Raw genomic sequence first — 19,329 nt, forward strand, 5'->3', positions numbered from 1 at the left:
AAGCAGCAAACTTTGTGAAAACCAATACTTGTGTCATTCTCAAAACTTTTGGCCATTGCTATATATACCAGCTTTGGACATTTTTTTTTCTTTGTGTGTGCAATTTTGTTTTTAAATTACCCCCAGGTATTGCTTTTCGCAAACTCAAAAATGACTAGGCAAGTTTTTGTATCTGGCTGCACAGAGCTGTCGACTAATTAAGCAAGTTTGAATTTGATGGTCCAGTACCATGTTGGCGGCCATATCTGCGTGCTCTTTACAGAGCCCTTTGATGCCAGATAAGCATAGTGGATGGGGAATGTAGCCTGCTCTGTGTCAATTTCTCCACACTTGCCCACTCAGAGGGAAGCTGGCATATCAATAAATATGGCATTGGAGAGAGTACTGCAGTTTGAAGACTAATTGGCATAGTACAGCATTCCTCAACCAGTGAGACGTATACCCCGGTGCCATACTCCAATTCAAGGGGGGTGGTCTTCAACGGTTTCATTCCAGCCACCGCTTCCGTCCAAAGTGATGGGAGCTATTAACTTGTTTTTTGGTGCCCATCACTTATCGCTGATGTTGCAAACAAAATGCAGGGGATTCGTTTATTCAGTTGAATGCAATATATTCAAAAAAATTAGGTTTGGTAAATGGAAAAGTAAGGCAGGTGTGGGTTTAAATTTGCAGCAAATGTGGTTTTTTAAAGGCTTGCTCCACTTTACTCTCTACTATACGAGGGCTGTATGCTAACTGCATTCATGGCTGCCTCAGTCTCGGTGCCCAGAATGCTGGGTACATGTGTTCTGTTACTCCTGGTGCTATCACTGAATGCTGCCTGTTTCTTATGCTCTGTTAATATTGTATTTGTAGAGATTTAACAATTTTTTTTTTTTTTTTTGTTTTGAATGTTAAGCCTGCAGAAATAGACGTGCTGATAGGAAAGGACAGAGAAGGATTCTTCACTAATGGTCTAACTGTTGGAGGAAAGAAATGCTCGGTTATCAGAGACAGCCTGTATATTGATAACGATTACACAATGGACATCAGGACAAAAAGTCAAGGCGGAGAACCAACATACAACATTTCTGTAGGCAAAGCTGTCAGAGGTAAGGTCTATCCATTTGGAAATGGACTGACACAACAATAAAGAATTTCTTTCAAAATGGAGTGTCTGGGCGGTATTCAATTGTTTTGGCCCCCTTTGCCCCTGATGGAGCTATTTAATTGTTGCTCCTGTCTGTCGCGATCATCCGTTTGGGCGCTCAAACGTCACTTTTCGCTCCCAGCACTTTGGTCGGGTGTAGCTGTTTTACGCGACTACACTCGACCTCTTTGGGTACCATTGATGCGAAGATCGGCATCAATTGAATAGCGCCCGGCGATCTCCCTTCACTTTAGATGGGAGATTGGGCGTGCTAAAACAATTGAATACCGCCCCCTGAAGTAAAGTTGCATTACTATGTTTGTTACACAGGTGGCTGAACAGCATTGTTCTGCAACTGGTATTTTGGGTCCGCTCTAGCTTTCAGGAAACTTGTGTAATATACTGAACTTTGCTAGGGAAATGTGGACCATTACAGTGCCATGCAAAAGTATTCACCCCCCTTGGCTTTTTACCTTTTTTGTTACATTAGAACCTGTAATTTATTTTTTTAATCTGAATTTTATGTGATGGATCTGCACAAAATAGTCTAATTTGGTGAAGTGAAATGAGAAAAATATATATAAAGAATCTTTATAAATAAAATTCTGAAAATTGGCATGTGCATATGTTATCACCCCCATTGCTATGAAGCCCCTCAAAAGTTCTGGCCAATTACCTTCAGACGTCACATAATTAGCGAAATGAAGTCCAAAGTGTCACATGATCTGTCAGTATAAACACACCTTTTCTGAAAGGCCCCAGAGGCTGCAACACCACTAAGCAAGAGGCATCACACCACGAAGACCAAGGAGCTCTCTAAACAAGGCAGGGACAAAGTTGTTGAGAAGTACAATTCTGGGTTGGGTTATCAAAAAAAAAAATCCAAATCTTTGATTTCCCCCGAAGCGCCATCAAATGGAAAGAACATGGTACCACAACAAACCTGCAAAGAGAGGGCTGCCCACCAAAACTCAAAGACCGGGTAAGTAGGGCATTAATCACAGAGGCAGCACAGAGACCAAAGGTAACCCGGAAGGAGCTGCAGAGTTCCACAGCAGAGACTGGTGTATCTGTGCATGTGGCCACAATAACCCGTACACTCCATAGAGCTGGGCTTTATGGAAGAGTGGCCAGAAAAAAGCCATTACTTAGTGATAAAAATAAGAAGACACGATTTGAGTTTGCCAAAAGGCATGTGGGCGACTCCCCAAATGTATGGAGGAAGGTGCTCTGGTCAGATTAGACTAAAATTTTACTTTTTGGCCACCAAGGAAAATGCTATGTCTGGCACAAACCCAACACATCTCATCACCCCAATAACACCATCCCCACAGTGAAACATGGTGGTGGCAGCATCATGCTGTGGGGATGTTATTCAGTAGCAGAGGCTGGGAAGCTAATTCGAGTCGAGGGAAAGATGGATGGTGCTAAATACAGGGATATTCTTTGAGCAAAACCGGTTTCAGTCTGCTATGATTTGAGACTGGGACGGAGGTTCACCTTCCAGCAGGACAATGACCTGAAGCATACTGCTAAAGCAACACTCAAGTGGTTTAAGGGGAAACATTTAAATGTGTTGGAATGGCCTAGTCAAAGCCCAGATCTCAATCCAATTGAGAATTTGTGGTCAGACTTGAAGATTACTGTTCACAAGCGGAAACCATCCAACATGAAGGAGCTGGAGCAGTTTTGCCTTGAGGAATGGGCAAAAATCCCAGGGGCAAGATGTGGCAAGCTCATAAAGACTTATCCAAAGCGACTTGCAGCTGTAATTGCCGCAAGAGGTGGCTCGACAAAGTACTGACTTTAGGGGGGTGAATAGTTATGCACGCTGAAGTTTTCTGTTATGTTGTCCTAAATGTTGTTGGATTCACAATATAAAAAAAACACAGTTTCAAAGTTATAGGCATGTTCTGGGAATGAAATGATGCACACCTTCAAACAATCCATTTTAATTCCAGGTTGTGAGGGAACAAAACCTGAAAAATGCAAAGGGGGGGGGGTGAATACGTTTTTCAAGGCACTGTATACATCTGCTGCCATACATTCTGTCTCTCTCTCTGTGTCTCGTCTCTGTCTCTCGTAAAATCCTTGCTCTTGCAGTTCAGGGAGTGTACTACTCGGCATTCTACTGAAAACTTCAGTGATCTCCAAATGGGAAGGGGATAATCCCTATGAAGGTTTTTCTTCTGTTCATAGTACAGTCTGAATGCACCTGGTTCTGTTTTAATGCAATAATGTATATTATGCTGTGAACTGTCTTTCATTTATGATTTTGCGTGCTTTTAGTTTTGTTATGATACTGAAGGTTACCATCACCTATTGAAGTCTGTATGATATTGTTTTTATACACTTTTTTTTATTTGACTTTCTCACTCTGACGTTTAGTGATTCATTAATTTGCACTTGAAAACCTTCTGGCACAAAAAGATTCTATTCATCATTAATACCTAACTCCTTGTTAGTGATTGTCCACTTGTAGAATAATACACCTTGTGCATGTATATAGGGTGAGGGGGTGGTACCTCTTCCTTTTTATATGTATTGATAATAAACAGGCTTCTAGCGAATGTGGCACCTGATTGGGCATGAGCAGTGGTAATTCCAAGCAGATGCTACAGCTGTCGATTGGACCCTGTCATAGCTGATTCAGTGCCCCAGCAGTGGCTGCTCTCCTCTCCCTAATATTAGATGTGAAGGTGTGGGACTTATTGCAGGTATTTGTTGGGGGACCCTAAAGCTGGGTACACACTAGACTATGCGGCAGACCTATTGTCCACATCGGGTAGTGTGTACCTGCTATGTCGCTGACTATGCATGCTATCGACGGTCGTCAGCAATATTGCCCGTTGGACTGATGGGCGATATCGTCAGTGGGGGCCATGCTGCTGAATGCAGCATGACCCCTGCTGTCGCTCCCGGCATCGGCAAGGTGTGTATGCTTTTGCCGATGCCAGGACCCGCCACACAAGACCTCGGCTGGGTTCAAATTTGTTAAGTGTGTACCCAACTTAGGGCCGTATTCAATTAGACACAAACAGTTTTCGGACAAAAATTTTCACTGATGACATTTCGCCAGGTGAAAAAGTATCGCCGTATTCAATTCCATATACTTTTCCCAGATGCGAAAACGCAGTGCAATGTAATAGGCGAAAAAGATTCGCCTATGAATAGGTGGTGAAAAATGCAGATTTGTGATTCTGGTGTGGAAACGTTGGAAAACCACTCGGCACCCTAGGGACAGCCCCCCAAAGCATAACTGTAAAAAAAAAAAAAAAAATTAACACCCCGAAAAATGACTTTGAAAAAGGGGGTGAAAAGTACAAAGTTGGGGTACAAACTTAAACTGGCGAAATAAGCTTTTGGGGGGTCTGCAAGAAAGGGGGGGGGGTAGTGTTTTTTTGATTGCAGGTGCTTGCTGAAGGTGCGTTGGTTTTTTTTTTTTTTTTTTTAAATTCACCTTTTGCAATTTTTTTTTTTTTTCAACCATGCTTGCACCCATTTTCATGTACCCTGAATTTGCTGGGACTAGTTATTTTCTCCAAAAAAACCCTGCTAAATGCTATTCTTCACCACTTGTGCAAAGACGCTAATAAGCAGCTATTGAGAGCATTTAAGTACCCCAAATAGCTTCAGCAGGTCTATTCAGGGGTATCTGCATTGATCCTCAATGTTAGTGCATCGTTTGGGGGGTGTCAGGCTGATTTCCCCAAATCTGACAGCACTTTTCGTCTTTGCAATTGGCCGGGTCCCGTTTTCGCGTCCTTTTTGGAATTGAAAGTGGGGCCGTGCACAAAGTTTTTGCCTCCAAAACATGCGAAAAGTAGATTCCGCCGATGGTGGTGAAATTATAGAGGCTATTTGAATACGGCCCTTAACCGGTAATGGTGGTCATGTGGGTTATAGCAGAAGACTAAAAATACACAAGTCCTTTTAACTCTTATCCTTCACATTGTTTTACAATTTAGCGGATTGTAATTTAATAACCAGTTCTAGATTAGTCTCTTGCGTTTTAGCAAATGTAGTTAATATTATAAAAATAATACTGTAATACATATGTATGCGTGTGGAAAACCGTATGTCCATATGCAGTTTTATTTTCCTCCTTTTTAATAAAAGATGTTCTGTTTAGTTTTCCAAAAGGCATAATATCCTTGCAGCATTTCCTCCGACCCAAGTGCTTCTAAATAAACAGATGCAGGAAGCACTGGGTGGCTGGGTAGCAATGTACAAAAGCTGCCTGTGCTGTGAAAGGCCCCCATAGTGCTCCAGCTTGTAGAGGTACAATGCATCAGCAGATGCCGCTAACGTAACAAGCGAGTTCCCTTCTCAAGTGTGTGCAGAAATGCAGCAGCTGGTTCAGTCTGTTTTTTTGTTTTTCTTTTAAACACTATAAATGTCTTTTGTTTAATTCTAAAATTACATTCCAACATATAAAACATAAAGGTCACGTTCCCCCTTTAGTTTCTGCAGGCTGTCATTAAATCTTCTGTTAGTTAAATTTGGTTTTCCGTATAATGTTTGTAAGACAAAGAGAAGCAATTTTACACCACATTCCTTGTAGGGCTATGCAGAGCAGTCAGGAGGCTGGTATTAGGGGGCTCTGCCCCTATCTTAGTATGTATGTACATGGATCTGCACTACATGTCTCTCTCTCCAACTGTGATAGAACAGCCAGCTCTCTTGTTCAACCAAATTCTGTGTGTTTGCTTTTTTCATATACATGAAAGGTAAAATGGCATAGCAAGAAGTTACTTTTGTTTGGCACAATGATTTTTGCTTAGATTGCATTAAAGGTATGTTAAATGCAGAAATGTAATTCTAGTACCTTCCCCCTCCTTTCTTTTCTTTTTCTTTCCTTTCTTTTTCTTTCCTTGGAGCTATTTAATTCAGAGTGCTGGAGGATGTGAAGAAATAATTTAGTCGACCTAACAGCGCGCTGAATTGAATAGCTCCGGGGCCAACTTCCTGGCGGTGTTCAACTCCTGCTGGATTGAATCAGCACCTAAGATAGACATTGCAGGTTTTTTTTTTTTTCCTTTGCCTCACAGGAGGATTTCAATAGCACGTGATGGTCCATTGCATCATTACGATGCCTAGCTGTGCACATATTGGCCAGTTACAGTAGTGATGACTTAGCAAACTTTCCCTCAAATTTCTATGGGGTGCAAGGAAAAACTTGCAATGCTGATGGGCGCGATGTGCCGTACAATTCAATGCCCTCGCCACAGGGCCTTGTGGAAAGGCATGGTAAAAAAAACAACCCTAACAAACTCTAAAGGGGCAATTCAATACCTAGCGCGATGATTTAGCTCCCAGGATGAGCATCCGGAGCTATTCAATTGGCCACACTGTAAATCTACGTCTAGAGGATTTCTGCTTGCACACTCCTGAAGGTGTGATCATAAATCTGAATGAACTAGTGCCTTGGGGCAGCATCACATGCATTGTGCCTGCACTTAGGTCTGAAAATACAGTTTAGCCCCGGGCATTAGTCGCAGTAAACTGCATCTCCTGACTTTTAAGTGCAGGGCGTGAAACGGGCAATTGAATAGCTCCGAGCACTCCTACTGGGAGCTACATTCAGGTGCATAAGTATTGGGACATTGACCGAATTTTCATATTTTGGCCTCTATTCACCACCACAATGGCTTTGAAATGAAACAAACAAGATGTGCTTTAACTGCAGACTTTCAGATTTAATTTGAGGGTAATTACATCCAAATCAGGTGAACGGTGTAGGAATTACAACGGTTCTATATGTGCCTCCCACTTTTTAAGGGGCCAAAAGTAATGGAACAAACTAAATAATCCTAAATCTAACTTTCACTTTTTAATACTTTGTTGCAAATCCTTTGCAGGCAACTACAGCCTGAAGTCTGGAACGCATAGACATCACCAGACGCTGGGTTTCATCCCTGGTGATGCTCTGCCAGGCCTCTACTGCAAATGTCTTCAGTTCCTGCTTGTTCTTGGGGCATTTTCCCTTCAGTTTTGTCTTCATCAAGTGAAATGCATGCTTAATCGGATTCAGGTCAGGGGATTGACTTGCCCATTGCATAACATTCCACTTTTTAGCCTTACAAAACCCTTTGGTTGCTTTTGCAGTATGCTTCGGGTCATTGTCCATCTGCAGTGTGAAGCGCCGCCCAATGAGCTCTGAAGCATTTGACTGAATATGAGCATATAATATTGCCCGAAACACTTCAGAATTCATTCTGCTGCTTTTGTCAGCAGTCACATCATCAATAAATACAAGGGAACCAGTTCCATTGGCAGCCATACATGCCCATGCCATGACACTACCACCACCATGCTTCACTGGTGAGATGGTATGTTTTGGAGCAGTTCCTTTCCTTCTCCATACTCTTCTCTTCCCATCACTCTGGTACAAGTTGATCTTTGCCTCATTTGTCCATAGGATGTTGTTCCAGGACTGTAATGGCTTTTTTAGATGTTGTTTGGCAAACTCTAATCTGGTCTTCCTGTTTTTGAGGCTCACCAATGGTTTACATCTTGTGGTGAACCCTCTATATTCACTCTTGTGAAGTCTTCTCTTGATTGTTGACTTTGACTCATACACACCTACCTCCTGGAGAGTGTTCTTGATTTGGCCAACTGTTGTGAAGGGGTTTTTCTTCACCAGGGAAATAATTCTTCTGTCATCCACCACAGTTGTTTTCTGTGGTCTTCTGGGTTTTTTGGTGTTGCTGAGCTCTCTGGAACATTCTTAAAAAAGAACGCACCGAACAGTTGATTTGGCCACACCTAATGTATTTGCTATCTCTCTGATGGGTTTGTTTTGATTTTTCAGCCTAATGATGGCTTGCTTCACTGATAGTGACAGCTCTTTGGATCTCATATTGAGAGTCGACAGCAACTGATTCCAAATGCAAATGTCACACCTAGAATCAACTCCAGACCTTTTACCTGCTTAATTGATAATGAAATAACGAGGGAATAGCCCACACCTGTCCATGAAATAGATTTTGAGTTGATAGTCCCATTACTTTTGGCCCCTTAAAAAGTGGGAGGCACATATAGAAACCGTTGTAATTCCTACACCGTTCACCTGATTTGGATGTAATTACCCTCAAATTAAATCTGAAAGTCTGCAGTTAAAGCACATCTTGTTTCATTTCAAAGCCATTGTGGTGGTGAATAGAGGCCAAAATATGAAAATTCAGTCAATGTCCCAATACTTATGCACCTGACTGTACATACACACTCTAGGAATTGAATTGCCCCATAAGAGTGCCCATAGATTGTGCATATAACGCAAGTATTCTACTCTAAATGTGATTGTGAAAACAACCAGACATACATATGAAGGGAGATCTATTAGGATGTATAGTGGACAATGTAATTTAAAATAATAAAATACTAAGCCTCCTACTACTCTCTCTTCATATGAATAATGAACGGGGCACCAGGTCATTAGGGGACAATCTACTGAATAACTGTTATTCTTATGTGCTGTCGAGCAGTGTTGAAATGCTGGCAACAGTGGCACATTGCAGACACAACATCGCTTTTACCTGTATCTAATAACGGGAGCAATATTGCTCTTCCGTCTTTATCTGTGATTTGCCCTGTTCATGTCTTGCCGAGAGATCCCGTATCTTAGAGTGTGTGTGTGTTTGTGTGTGTGTTTGTGTGTGTGTTTGTGTGTGTGTGTGTGTGTGTGTGTGTAAAAAGTGTACGTTTTGCCCAAAATAAAAGGTGATGTCTTAACGAGAACCTTGAACAGGAGCCAGGTGTATCTAGTGAGCTCTTCCTCCATACCATAACTTAAGGGGCCCATGCTAGGCAACTGATTGAATCGGAAACTTCAATAACAGGATCGCGTAATCTGCCGGTCAGAAATGCCGTCCATCGATGTTCCATGATCTGTCGGAGAATCGGTGAAATTACACATGTTTTGATTTCACCAATCCTATAACCCGCCATCTCAGGATCGCAGCATCACGACAATCTGTCGCTACTGTATGGGGACCATAAGCCAAAGTTGGAGACAACCCTCACTAACACCAGCTTAAACACCTTTTGTCATCCAACACTAAAACAAAAACAATTATTTTAAAATGTATGGTGCATACACAATGTCAGATTTAAAGAACGATTTAAACGATAACTATATAGTTTAAAACGTCTTCTTTTTTTTTTTTGTCTCAAACGATGAGCGGGCACGTATGGTTGATATCGACCATCGCCCGTGCATGCAAGCCAACCTGGTCGATATCGACCAGGTTAGCCTGGTTACTATAGGGATCAAGGGTCGTTATAGTAGTTGGGGGGGAATGGTGCATGTGCTGGATGTTCGATAACTATCATCCAGCAAATGTAGGACAATCAGACAATATCTAATCGTTGTCCGATCTGACAGTGTGTATGGTCCATTACTTTATTTCATAATAAGATATTATGCAGTTCTGCACAATACCAGAGCTCAATGTTTTCTTTTCAACTAAATAACCTATTATACTATAGGGCTTGACTGTAAAATCTAGCTGTAATTTGTAAATGTGGGAGACAACTGGGATGTGTAGGCACAGAGACTCCCACACTAGACCATTTAGGTGCACTGAAATGTAACCTATAAGGAAGGAGAACTCAGTCTGCCAGTGACCGCATGGTTCAAGTAGACGTGTGACACTAGCTTACCAGGCTGACTTCTGGGACACGCATGCTTATTTACTAACCTTACATTTAGGCTTAATATTTTTCACTGAATCACAGCAACTAATCAACCGTTTACAGGCATTCAGTTGTTAGCGCCAGTGGCTGTCAGTGCAGGGCACCCAATGGAGCAATTCCATTGTTTATCCGGATGCGAACAGGCGCCGGCATTTCTGCACACCCCTTCCTAAGGCGGTAAGCAGAAATATGTGAAAAGTATGTGCTTTGGTCACCCTAACCAGAACTTAGACCAGGTTTAGCAATTGAATTGCAACATTCGGCACCCATTAAACAATGAATGCACCCCATTTGGCTTTTATCGGTCTCCTGCAAGTTGGGCAATAATAGCAAGTGTCTGATTTGCATTGTGTTACTATAAATGTTATCCCTGAATGTGGTGGTAGTAAAAAAAAAAAAACACCTTACTGTAGAATTGGAGTGCCCTCTGCGCGATCCGATACTTTGTAGCTAATCTGCAAGATTGTCCAGTGATGTACAGGCCATGGTATACATTTAATATATAATGCTGATCGCTCATGTATTTCCTGCACGATATGCATTAAGAAATGATATCGGCTGTACAGAGCTGTCACACCTTTGCTCTATTTTCTTACTACAAGTTGAATCATGGGAGATATATTTTGTCCATTGTGTAAAATGGTGTCGTCCTAAGTATTTTCCGCATTTCTACTACAGCCATGTTCATAGACCAGCAGAGTGTATGGAGCTTTCCTGGAAGCTGAGGGACAGATAGATATGCCACGGGAGACTAACTGTGATTCATATGTCGCTCTGTATAATATGATCCAGGTGCAGACTTGTAACAGACATCTCTCTCTTCTTTTCCAGTCTTGGTCTTTGCAATGGGGAAGGAAGGCGTCCATGGAGGAGGCTTGAATAAGAAGGCATTCGCAATGGCAAAATATTTGAGAGATATGGGGTTCTAGGTGTTAGGCCAACTTACATTCTACGGGGTACAAGAACAATTGCTACTAAACTTTCCTGTCTGAACAAAGCATTCTTTATACTGGAAATTTTATTAGCAATAACAGGGGTGATGGGGATGAACCTGTGTCTCCTTTGTATCCCTATTTTGGTGGGGAAAGGTGTCCATTATTTTATTTTTTATTTTTCTCCCCCCTGAATTTTTGTTGTGTTTTTCAAGCAATTGGTTTATCATGCAATCTGTGTCCACAATAGGACAACCCGACAAGATGTTCTGCTGACTGCTCACCCTCCTCACCGGCACCCTGCCAGAACCTGCTTTGTCTCTTCATTGCTTTCATGTCAGTCTACCAGACTGTAGATGGTGGTTAAAAATTCTTTCATTTGCCCATAATCCTCATGTTAATGTGATAATACATCTGCACTTCCCACTGAAGTCCCGTAATATGAAATGTGTGCTCCCCCCCTTTTCTTGTGCATAGACTGGTAATTTTATTTTCCTGCATCCCCAATGTCTGGCCCATTGTTGCACACTACATTTGGGAACCCTAATAAAGGTGGGCTTTTTTATTTTCAAGGCTCTACAAACGCAGCTCTAGTATCGAATGTAACATTTGCTACAAACTGTACCTCAACTATAGCAGCTTCAGTCCTTTCTCTCTGATAAATTACCAAGTACCTGCCTGTAGCAATTTGCAATGTGCTGTTTTTGTTTCCCATCAAGAGGAATTTAGCAAGTGCTTGTGGTCTTGCAGTAAGTCTGGACTTAGTACAAGAAGTAGAAGCCCAGCAACTTAAGTCAGCAGGACTGTGGCAAGGCATGGGCGACTAGTACATAATGGCTGTGTGCAGAAATCCCCTAATGCAGATTTGTACACCCCCCTGGACTGATGCCGTTTGCGTGGTTTGAGCACATACACAGCTCAACTTAGTCTTCCTTTGCTCAGACGCAGGTGGAAACCATATCTAACACTAAACTAGAGGTCCACAGTCTCACTACTCCTTTTGTTTGGTTCTTTTAAAGCAATGTATCTCTTCCTTTGTCTAATGAATAATCCCTCCTGTAAGTAGGACTGCAGACTACGGTGCCACAAGGCTATTGATTGGGCATGGGTCTATAGTGAGTGTCTGTAAGGATGTGCCCGTGTGATTTCAGTGCAATAAAATGGTTATACCTTCCCCTCTCCCCACACTAGAGTTTATGCCAAATATTTTTTTTAAACCGTTTTTAAGCCATTTGCTTGCATTTATTCCTTTTGCCAGGGTTGAGATGGAAAAAATTATCCTGTAATTATAAAATCTATTTAAAAAAAAAAAATCTTACATCCGTTATTGCAGCACAACAATGGTTTTCACATATGTAAGAGTGAAAATAAGAATTGGTACATGAAACACCATTTAATGATGGTCTTTGATATAGACCTCTTAACTGTTGTTAACTCTTAAGTGATTTGAGGGTGTATTTATAACTTCACTCACAGTGGATCTTTAACTTTAATAATTTGTGTTTATTATTCTTAACATGATGGGTAACAGCCCATAGCACTACAATCTGGTCTCTTCTCTATAGTATCCATGTTCCTGTTCGTTATGTTGTGAATTTAGCGCAAATGACAGTGTTGCCTTTTCTGTCTGCCACAAAAGTTTTACGTGGATATTGGCTGGTCCTAGAGCCTGCTGTACATTTTTAAACACTAGAAGACTATTTATAGTTACACACACTATATAATTTATATAGTCACACACACAAACTACAAGCCACGTTTGAGCGACATAATGCAGATAACACTGGTGGTAACATGAAGTCCTTCATTTTTGAAGGGGCCGTTAACACAGGCTCTTGGTCAGCTGATACATGATCAGTAGGGAATATCGTCATTAGATTACCCTAATAATAATGTACACACTGGTATATTTTTGCTTCATAGGACCAATTGCAAATGCATATTTCTCAAGCACTTAAAGGCTTGATGCATCTTAAGTGGGTCTGTCACATAGAGAAAGCGGAGGCTTACACGTATTTAGTGTTTCGATTCACCAGGAACTGGCGACCTAAATGAGATGCGAGGCACAATGTGCCTCAATGAGGTCACTAGTTGCTACTGAATTGATAGTTTGGTGGTTTAACCTACTAAATGGCAGCCTTCACTTTGTGTAGAAGACGGGTCCTCTTTCGGGAGGTAGCTACCACCTTCAGTCTTGTTAAGCTCTTTTTCATTGACCGTTTTGAGAATGATGACATTGCTGCTGGGTTCTCCCTATAGTTCTAAGGGGGTTGGTAGTTTGCAATAGTTCTGCTGACGAACATTAACACCTAAATAATTGTGGAAACATTGCTGCAGAAACAGTTCAGTACATTTCTTTGTATTATTTCAATGTGTATAACCTGGTTGTCAGTTAAAAGATGCTACTCACTGTTTATTAAGTGAAAAATGATTTGTACTAAAGAATAGTAGAACGCATTCTATAGACTGAAGCTGGCTGCATCTGTGATAGTTTCATATGAAATCTGTGCCATATGACAAACCAAGCTGTGAGATGGGTTTTAACTGACATAAAGGTCCTACTTGCTCTGGAATGGCACTTCTGTAAAGACATTTTAGTATTTTGCTTCTGTTTATGTCTTGTGTATCATGTAAAAAAAAAAAAAAACTGTAAACATTCTTGTTAATTAGTCCATTTCTTTCCCTGCACTTTTGTTACATCTGGGATACGGTCTAACTCATCTGATTTAATATGCATTTAAAAAGAAAAAATGCCATAAACTATTAAAACACCTTGTTTACAGACAGATGAAATTAAATTTATTCCAACCAAATATTGAGTTGTGTCGTAGTTTTGGTTGGGATTTAAACAGAACAAATGTGCATTAACGTATGGTTAGAATAAGAACAAATTAGGAGTTTTTAGGTAGTGTTCGGTGTCAAAAGGTAACATTGGAGCCAATTTCTGTGCAGTGTTTCTCAAAGCTGCCATGTCTTCAGCCACTGAAGTTACAGGCAATAATAATTACAAAATGTTGGTTACACACCACACGATAAATAGTCCCAGTGCAGATCTGTCTGATAGAGTGTACAACACTGTACACTCTATCAGTAGTTCCTGGCCATCGTTCATTGAATCGTTCCATTGGATGTGCTGCACGTCCAATGGGACGATTCCATGAACAGCGTGGTGTAAGATGCAACATATGATACATCGCTCTATTGAATGTTGGATTGTGCAGGGTGTATGCTGTGCGATATAATGGTACAATGCTCGCCACATTGCTGGGACACAGTCAGTCATAAGGTGTGTACCCAGCTTAACATCCACATGGATGCCAGGTCTCAAGGTTTGCTAGCGGAACATTGCCCAGAGCATCACACTACCTTCACCAAATTGCCTTCTTTCCGCGGTACATCCTATTGCCATCTCTTCCCCATGTAAACAAAGCACATGCACCTAGCCATCTACATGATGTAAAATGAAATGTGATTAATCAGACCAGGCCACCTTCTCTCAATGCTCCATGGTCCAGTTCTGATGCTCACGTGCCCATTCTAGGTGCTTTCGGTGGTGGACAGGGGTCAGCATTGGCACTCTGACCGGTCTGCGGCACACGGTTTTCTGACTCCTTTCTATCATAGCCAGTATTAACTTTTCAGCAATTTATGCTACAGTAGCTCTTCTGTGGGATAGGCCCAGATGGACTATCCTTTGCTCCTCACACACATCAATGAGCCTTGGGCTCCCATGCCCCTATCTCCCGATTCTCTAGTAATTTTGGAAGGTACTAAAGACTGCACACTGGGAACACTACACAAGATCTGCTGTTTTGGAGATTCTGTGACACCGACATCTAGCCATCACAATTTGGCCCTTGTCAGTCTCTCAGATCCTTATGCTTGGCCATTTTTTCTGCTTCCGACACAACTTCTTCCAGGACTGAGCGTTCACTTGCTGCCAATATATCCCGCCTTTTAACAGGTGCTATTGTAATGAGATGGGTGAAGTGAACAACACTGACTGTCAGGGGTTTTAATATTATGGCTGCCCCTTCCATTTCAAAGCGGTGGCTTTGAAATGTGCTGAATATTTAAATTTACCTCTAAATGTTAGTATCAGTGTCGGATCAATGATTCTGAGTGTTTGGGAATTGCATTTCCAAATGTTGTTTTTTCTGTAATTTGGAGCACCATACTTTATAAGTACTAAAACCGATTATAAAATGGATTACTATAGTGGCATGGGGATATTGCAATCCAGTTTTTTTTTGTTTGTTTTTCTTCTCTTCTCCCTTTGTCAGTTTTTAAAATGGGATTCCTGTTGTGGGGGGTGTGGTTTTTTTTTTTTTTGGTTGGGGGGGGGGGGGAGACCAGGGACCAAATTGGCCACAAACTACCAAGAGCACAAAATGCCTGGTCTGTTCTACATCTGATGGCGGTTTCTGTGTCCTCAGATGTTGAATGTGATGGATGACGGAGGTGAGCGATTGATGATGACTAGATGACAATGTATGCAGCATTGGTTGGCAAAGGTAATTTTTTCCCACCAGAATCAGCTATTGGATTGCTAGGTCATTCCTGTAATTCCATACCCTCTTACAGTGGTGTATGGCTATATCTGAGCTGCCTGTATGTGTCAAGCTTAAGGCTGTCCTCTACATCCCTTAAAGGGAGAGAAAAAGTTGGGGAGAAAACCTTTCCTGATGAAACCTGTGTATGAGACTATGGCAATTTTGGACACTAAGGGGAATATTTACTGAAGTGACTTTTTAAAAGTAGAGATGTTGCCCATAGCAACCAATCATATTCTGCTAACATTTAACTAGAACCTTCTAGAAGATAAGTAGAATCTGGTTGCTATGGGCAACATCTCCACTTCTAAAAACTCACTTTAGTAAATGTACCCCTAAGTTTATAAGAAAGAAGGTGAATTGTAGAGTCAAATATTCCAGTTGCATCATGATGGCTCCACCAATGGCTTCATTATCTAAGCCAAGAAGAACAGACTTTAAAACTAGGGCCAGGAATGTTTCTATTGGCTGCACTATTCTGACATTTTTTTCAAAAGAACAAAAAAAAAAAAAACCTCAATATATGGAATGACCGTGAAACAAAAATGTTAATAAAGAACAGGGGTTTTTTGCTTTCTTTTAGTCCCAAACTCTGCCATTACAGTCCAGGTTTTAAGGATATCCATGTTTGAGTCCTAATGGTTAAATCAAATTGAGGTAATAATTAAGTCACCTGCGCTCAAGCATGCTGATCCTTAAAACCTATACTGTAATGGTGGAGTTTGAGAGAGACTTTCTTAAGGTAAATTGACAGTAAATCTAGCCCTACATGTTCACAGAACCACAAAATACTAATGCTGGGCATACACTAGACAATATCTGTCCAATCTGGCTGGTTGGAATGAAAACCTGGTAATGTATGGGAGCAAATGACAGTGGATCATATGGTCTTAAACACTGGAAATCGGACAAAAAACCAATTGCTCAAATTTGGTTAAATTTTGTGTGTTTTAACCAATTTGTCTGAACGACCAGTGTTTGTGAGCAAATGATATGTCTTTTGCTCCCATACAGTACCAGAATTTCTTTCCAACCAGCCACATTGGACAGATATCTGACAGATAATTGTATAGTGTATACCTAGCATTAGTGATGGGCTTTAGCAAGCCACTGATTCTCAGCGCGTTTCACAATCATTTAGAATAACCATAATACTTAGCACAATCATGAGTTTAATATTTTTGCTGCTTTAAATTTCAGGGTGAAAAGTGGCAGCTTGCAAAACTTGCCATTTATTAAATGTAGCCCTTCCTGTGCTGTTCCTATATGTTGAATTGCATTGTATCTGACGCATAATAAAATTTACCTACACAAAGTGGTTTCTAATTTTCTATGCTATAGAACAGTGTTGGCTAACCTTGACACTCCAGCTGTTATAGAACTACATAACCCAGCATGCACTGCTACAGTTTTGCTATTAGGGCATGCTAAAACTGTGGCAGGGCATGCTGGGATATATAGTTCCACAACAGCTGGAGTGTCAAGGGTAGCCAACACTGCTATAGAACCTAGTCTGTAACAACCAGATCTATAATGCTCCTATATTTCTATGCCTTAATCTTCAGGAAAAAGTTTAAACTTTTTAGGTGAAGAGAATTGCTTGATGTTCTACGCTGTGGTCAGTATGGCCTCTGTGCCAACCATCTCATCAGAGGTCTCTATATCTGGCTGACAGGAATGTGGATGATGGCAGCAGAGAATTAATGTTTGATGCTAATCTTGGGGTTTTGGCATAACTCAGTAGTTATGTCTGCTGACCTCCCATCCCACAAAGGGCAGATAAATGTATAGTCCTATATAAAGCCTCTCCCTGTCCACCAGTGACGGAGAATAAGTTGTCAGGTGCATCAGCCAAAGTAACTTTGTATTTTACATTGCCAATGTTCTAATTATAGGAAAGTGCTGGACATTATGTGGGTCTATTCATCATCACTTAATTTTCACCTACTTTTGTATAAATTGTCAGGGGGCCATTCATCATATGTGTAACGCAGGTGATATCGCTTATCTCTTGGTTACAGATCTGCCTTGATAATTTCCACAGTCCCCATACTTGAGTGTCTCTTTTTTTTTTTTTTGGAACTCGACAGTGAGCCTGTATGCTACCCTGAGATGTCATACATCACCTGAATAACTTCACAAGCTGCCGTTTACACCACATCTTGTGCAGCAGAGGGATCTCTACCCCCCATTCCTCAACCCGGCTTCACTGCCGGTGGTGGGTGTTAGTGCTCGGGCCGGTCCCTAAGTCATCCTGGCCTGCTGGGATTGGTGTGTTACACAAACGGAGGTAATTAGTACCATTTATTTTATTTAGTTGAATACTCCAGGGCATCCACAACATAAGGGTCAGCTGGGGAAAAATAGCAATACTTTTGGGGGAAGTAGAACTACACTTTGGGGGTCATTCAGACCCGGTTGTTAGCACCGATGCGCTCGGACCGGGTCGATAGCCCCCCACAGAGCATGCGCCGGCGTGCACATGCATGAGACCCGCTGTGACCGACGGCACCGGTAGTAGCGGGTCTCGATCCAAAGGGGGCGAGCTGTCGATGTTGATTGACAGCTCGCCCCGTTTGGAAGGCGGGCCGGGGGGGCTGGCAGCCCAAACGGAGGCGTTCCCTACCGTTTGGGAAGCTCTCCGGGTCTTACAACAAGGGAGACCCTACCCTAGGGTCTCGTCATAAGCCGCGATGGTCTCTGTCCATTGCCGAAGCGGTCGTTAGAGCTGTGGGTGTTAACCCACAGCCTAACGACCGCAACAGAGGCGGGCGGTCAGGATGCAAGTGGCTGCCCAGTTTCTCAGCGACCGCTTGCATCCTCCGACCGCCTCTGAATGAGGCCCTTTATACCTTCCCAGAGTGTCATTGTCCCAAACCGTCCTTAGAAAAAATGTAATTCGGAAACAGCCCATACCAGTGGGGAATATTGGGCTATTTCAAGTTAACAGAATCTTTGATTTCAAAATTGTTTTTTTTTCCCCCCTTCTATTAACAGAAGGAGTTTTCTTCTAAACTGAGCCTTAGCAGGAGACAGCTTTCCCAGATATATCTGGATATGAAGCGATGATCACCCTGCTGCTTTGCATAAGCCCTGTGTGCCCAAGTGGTCACCATGGATCTTCTATAATGCACCCTTAATAATTCTGGCACCTGAAGTCCATTGTGAGCCTGCCCAATCAATCCTTGGTCCATTTTGAAAGTATATATCTGGACAGAACATGTCTCTGACAAAGTCCTACAGGAAGGACAAAAATGTAATCCATCTTCCCTAATTCCTATGTCCCGGAGCAGAAAACAAATTGAAATGACAAGATCCAGGGTCTGTATTATTTTTCAGCCTTGCTTGCTGGGCGAGAGACTGAAAAATTTGATTGGTATGAAATATGGAAAATAGATTATATAGGAAAATGGGGTTAGTTCACAACACCACTTTGCATAAATGTTCAGACGCCTTTTGTACAATTTGATTAAAAATTATTATTTTCTAGCAACATTAAACTAATCAGGGAACAGTGGTCAGGTCCAACATAGGAACCAGCAAGCAGAAGATCATCAGCTGTAAATGAATCTGTAACCAAAATGGTCAAGTAATGATGTAAATACGCAATTGCATAGATTGGCAATACATACTTGCACCACTGTCGCACCTTTATAGATCACATGATTTTATACTATATTGCTCAACTGATCTTATGGATTTGAATTGGTAATGTATGTGTATAAGGTAATTTCTATGGACTTTTTGTTGTGAATTACTTGTAAGGGGTAAATTTACTAAAGAGAGCTTAGAAGTTGAGATGTTTCCCATAACAACCAATCAAATTGTAGCTCTTATCCGGTTATATAGGGGTGGGCAATAAGCATCTCCCAAGCTGTTGTTGAACTACACATTCCAGCATGCCTTGCAACAGTTTTAGCATGGCCAAATAGCAAAACTGGCAGGGCATGCTGGGATGTGTAGTTCTACAACAGCTTGGGGATGCTTATTGCCCACCCCTATATAACAGGATAAGGTT

General features: G+C 41.6%; 1 protein-coding gene across 1 annotated transcript in view; it reads left to right on the forward strand.

Moving 5' to 3' along the window:
- Positions 1-13,571, forward strand: part of PFN2 (profilin 2) — a 58,593-nt gene extending 45,022 nt beyond the window's left edge. The window contains exons 2-3 of the mRNA XM_088447713.1: positions 899-1,091; positions 10,658-13,571. Coding sequence (XP_088303839.1) covers positions 899-1,091; positions 10,658-10,755 — 291 coding nt within the window. The 3' untranslated portion in view covers positions 10,756-13,571. The remainder of the gene's footprint in view (positions 1-898; positions 1,092-10,657) is intronic.
- Positions 13,572-19,329: the final 5,758 nt, after the last annotated feature.

The sequence above is a fragment of the Taudactylus pleione genome, unplaced genomic scaffold (assembly GCF_031769625.1).
Source record: "Taudactylus pleione unplaced genomic scaffold, aTauple2 ptg000436l, whole genome shotgun sequence".
Classification (NCBI taxonomy): Eukaryota; Metazoa; Chordata; class Amphibia; order Anura; family Myobatrachidae; genus Taudactylus; species Taudactylus pleione.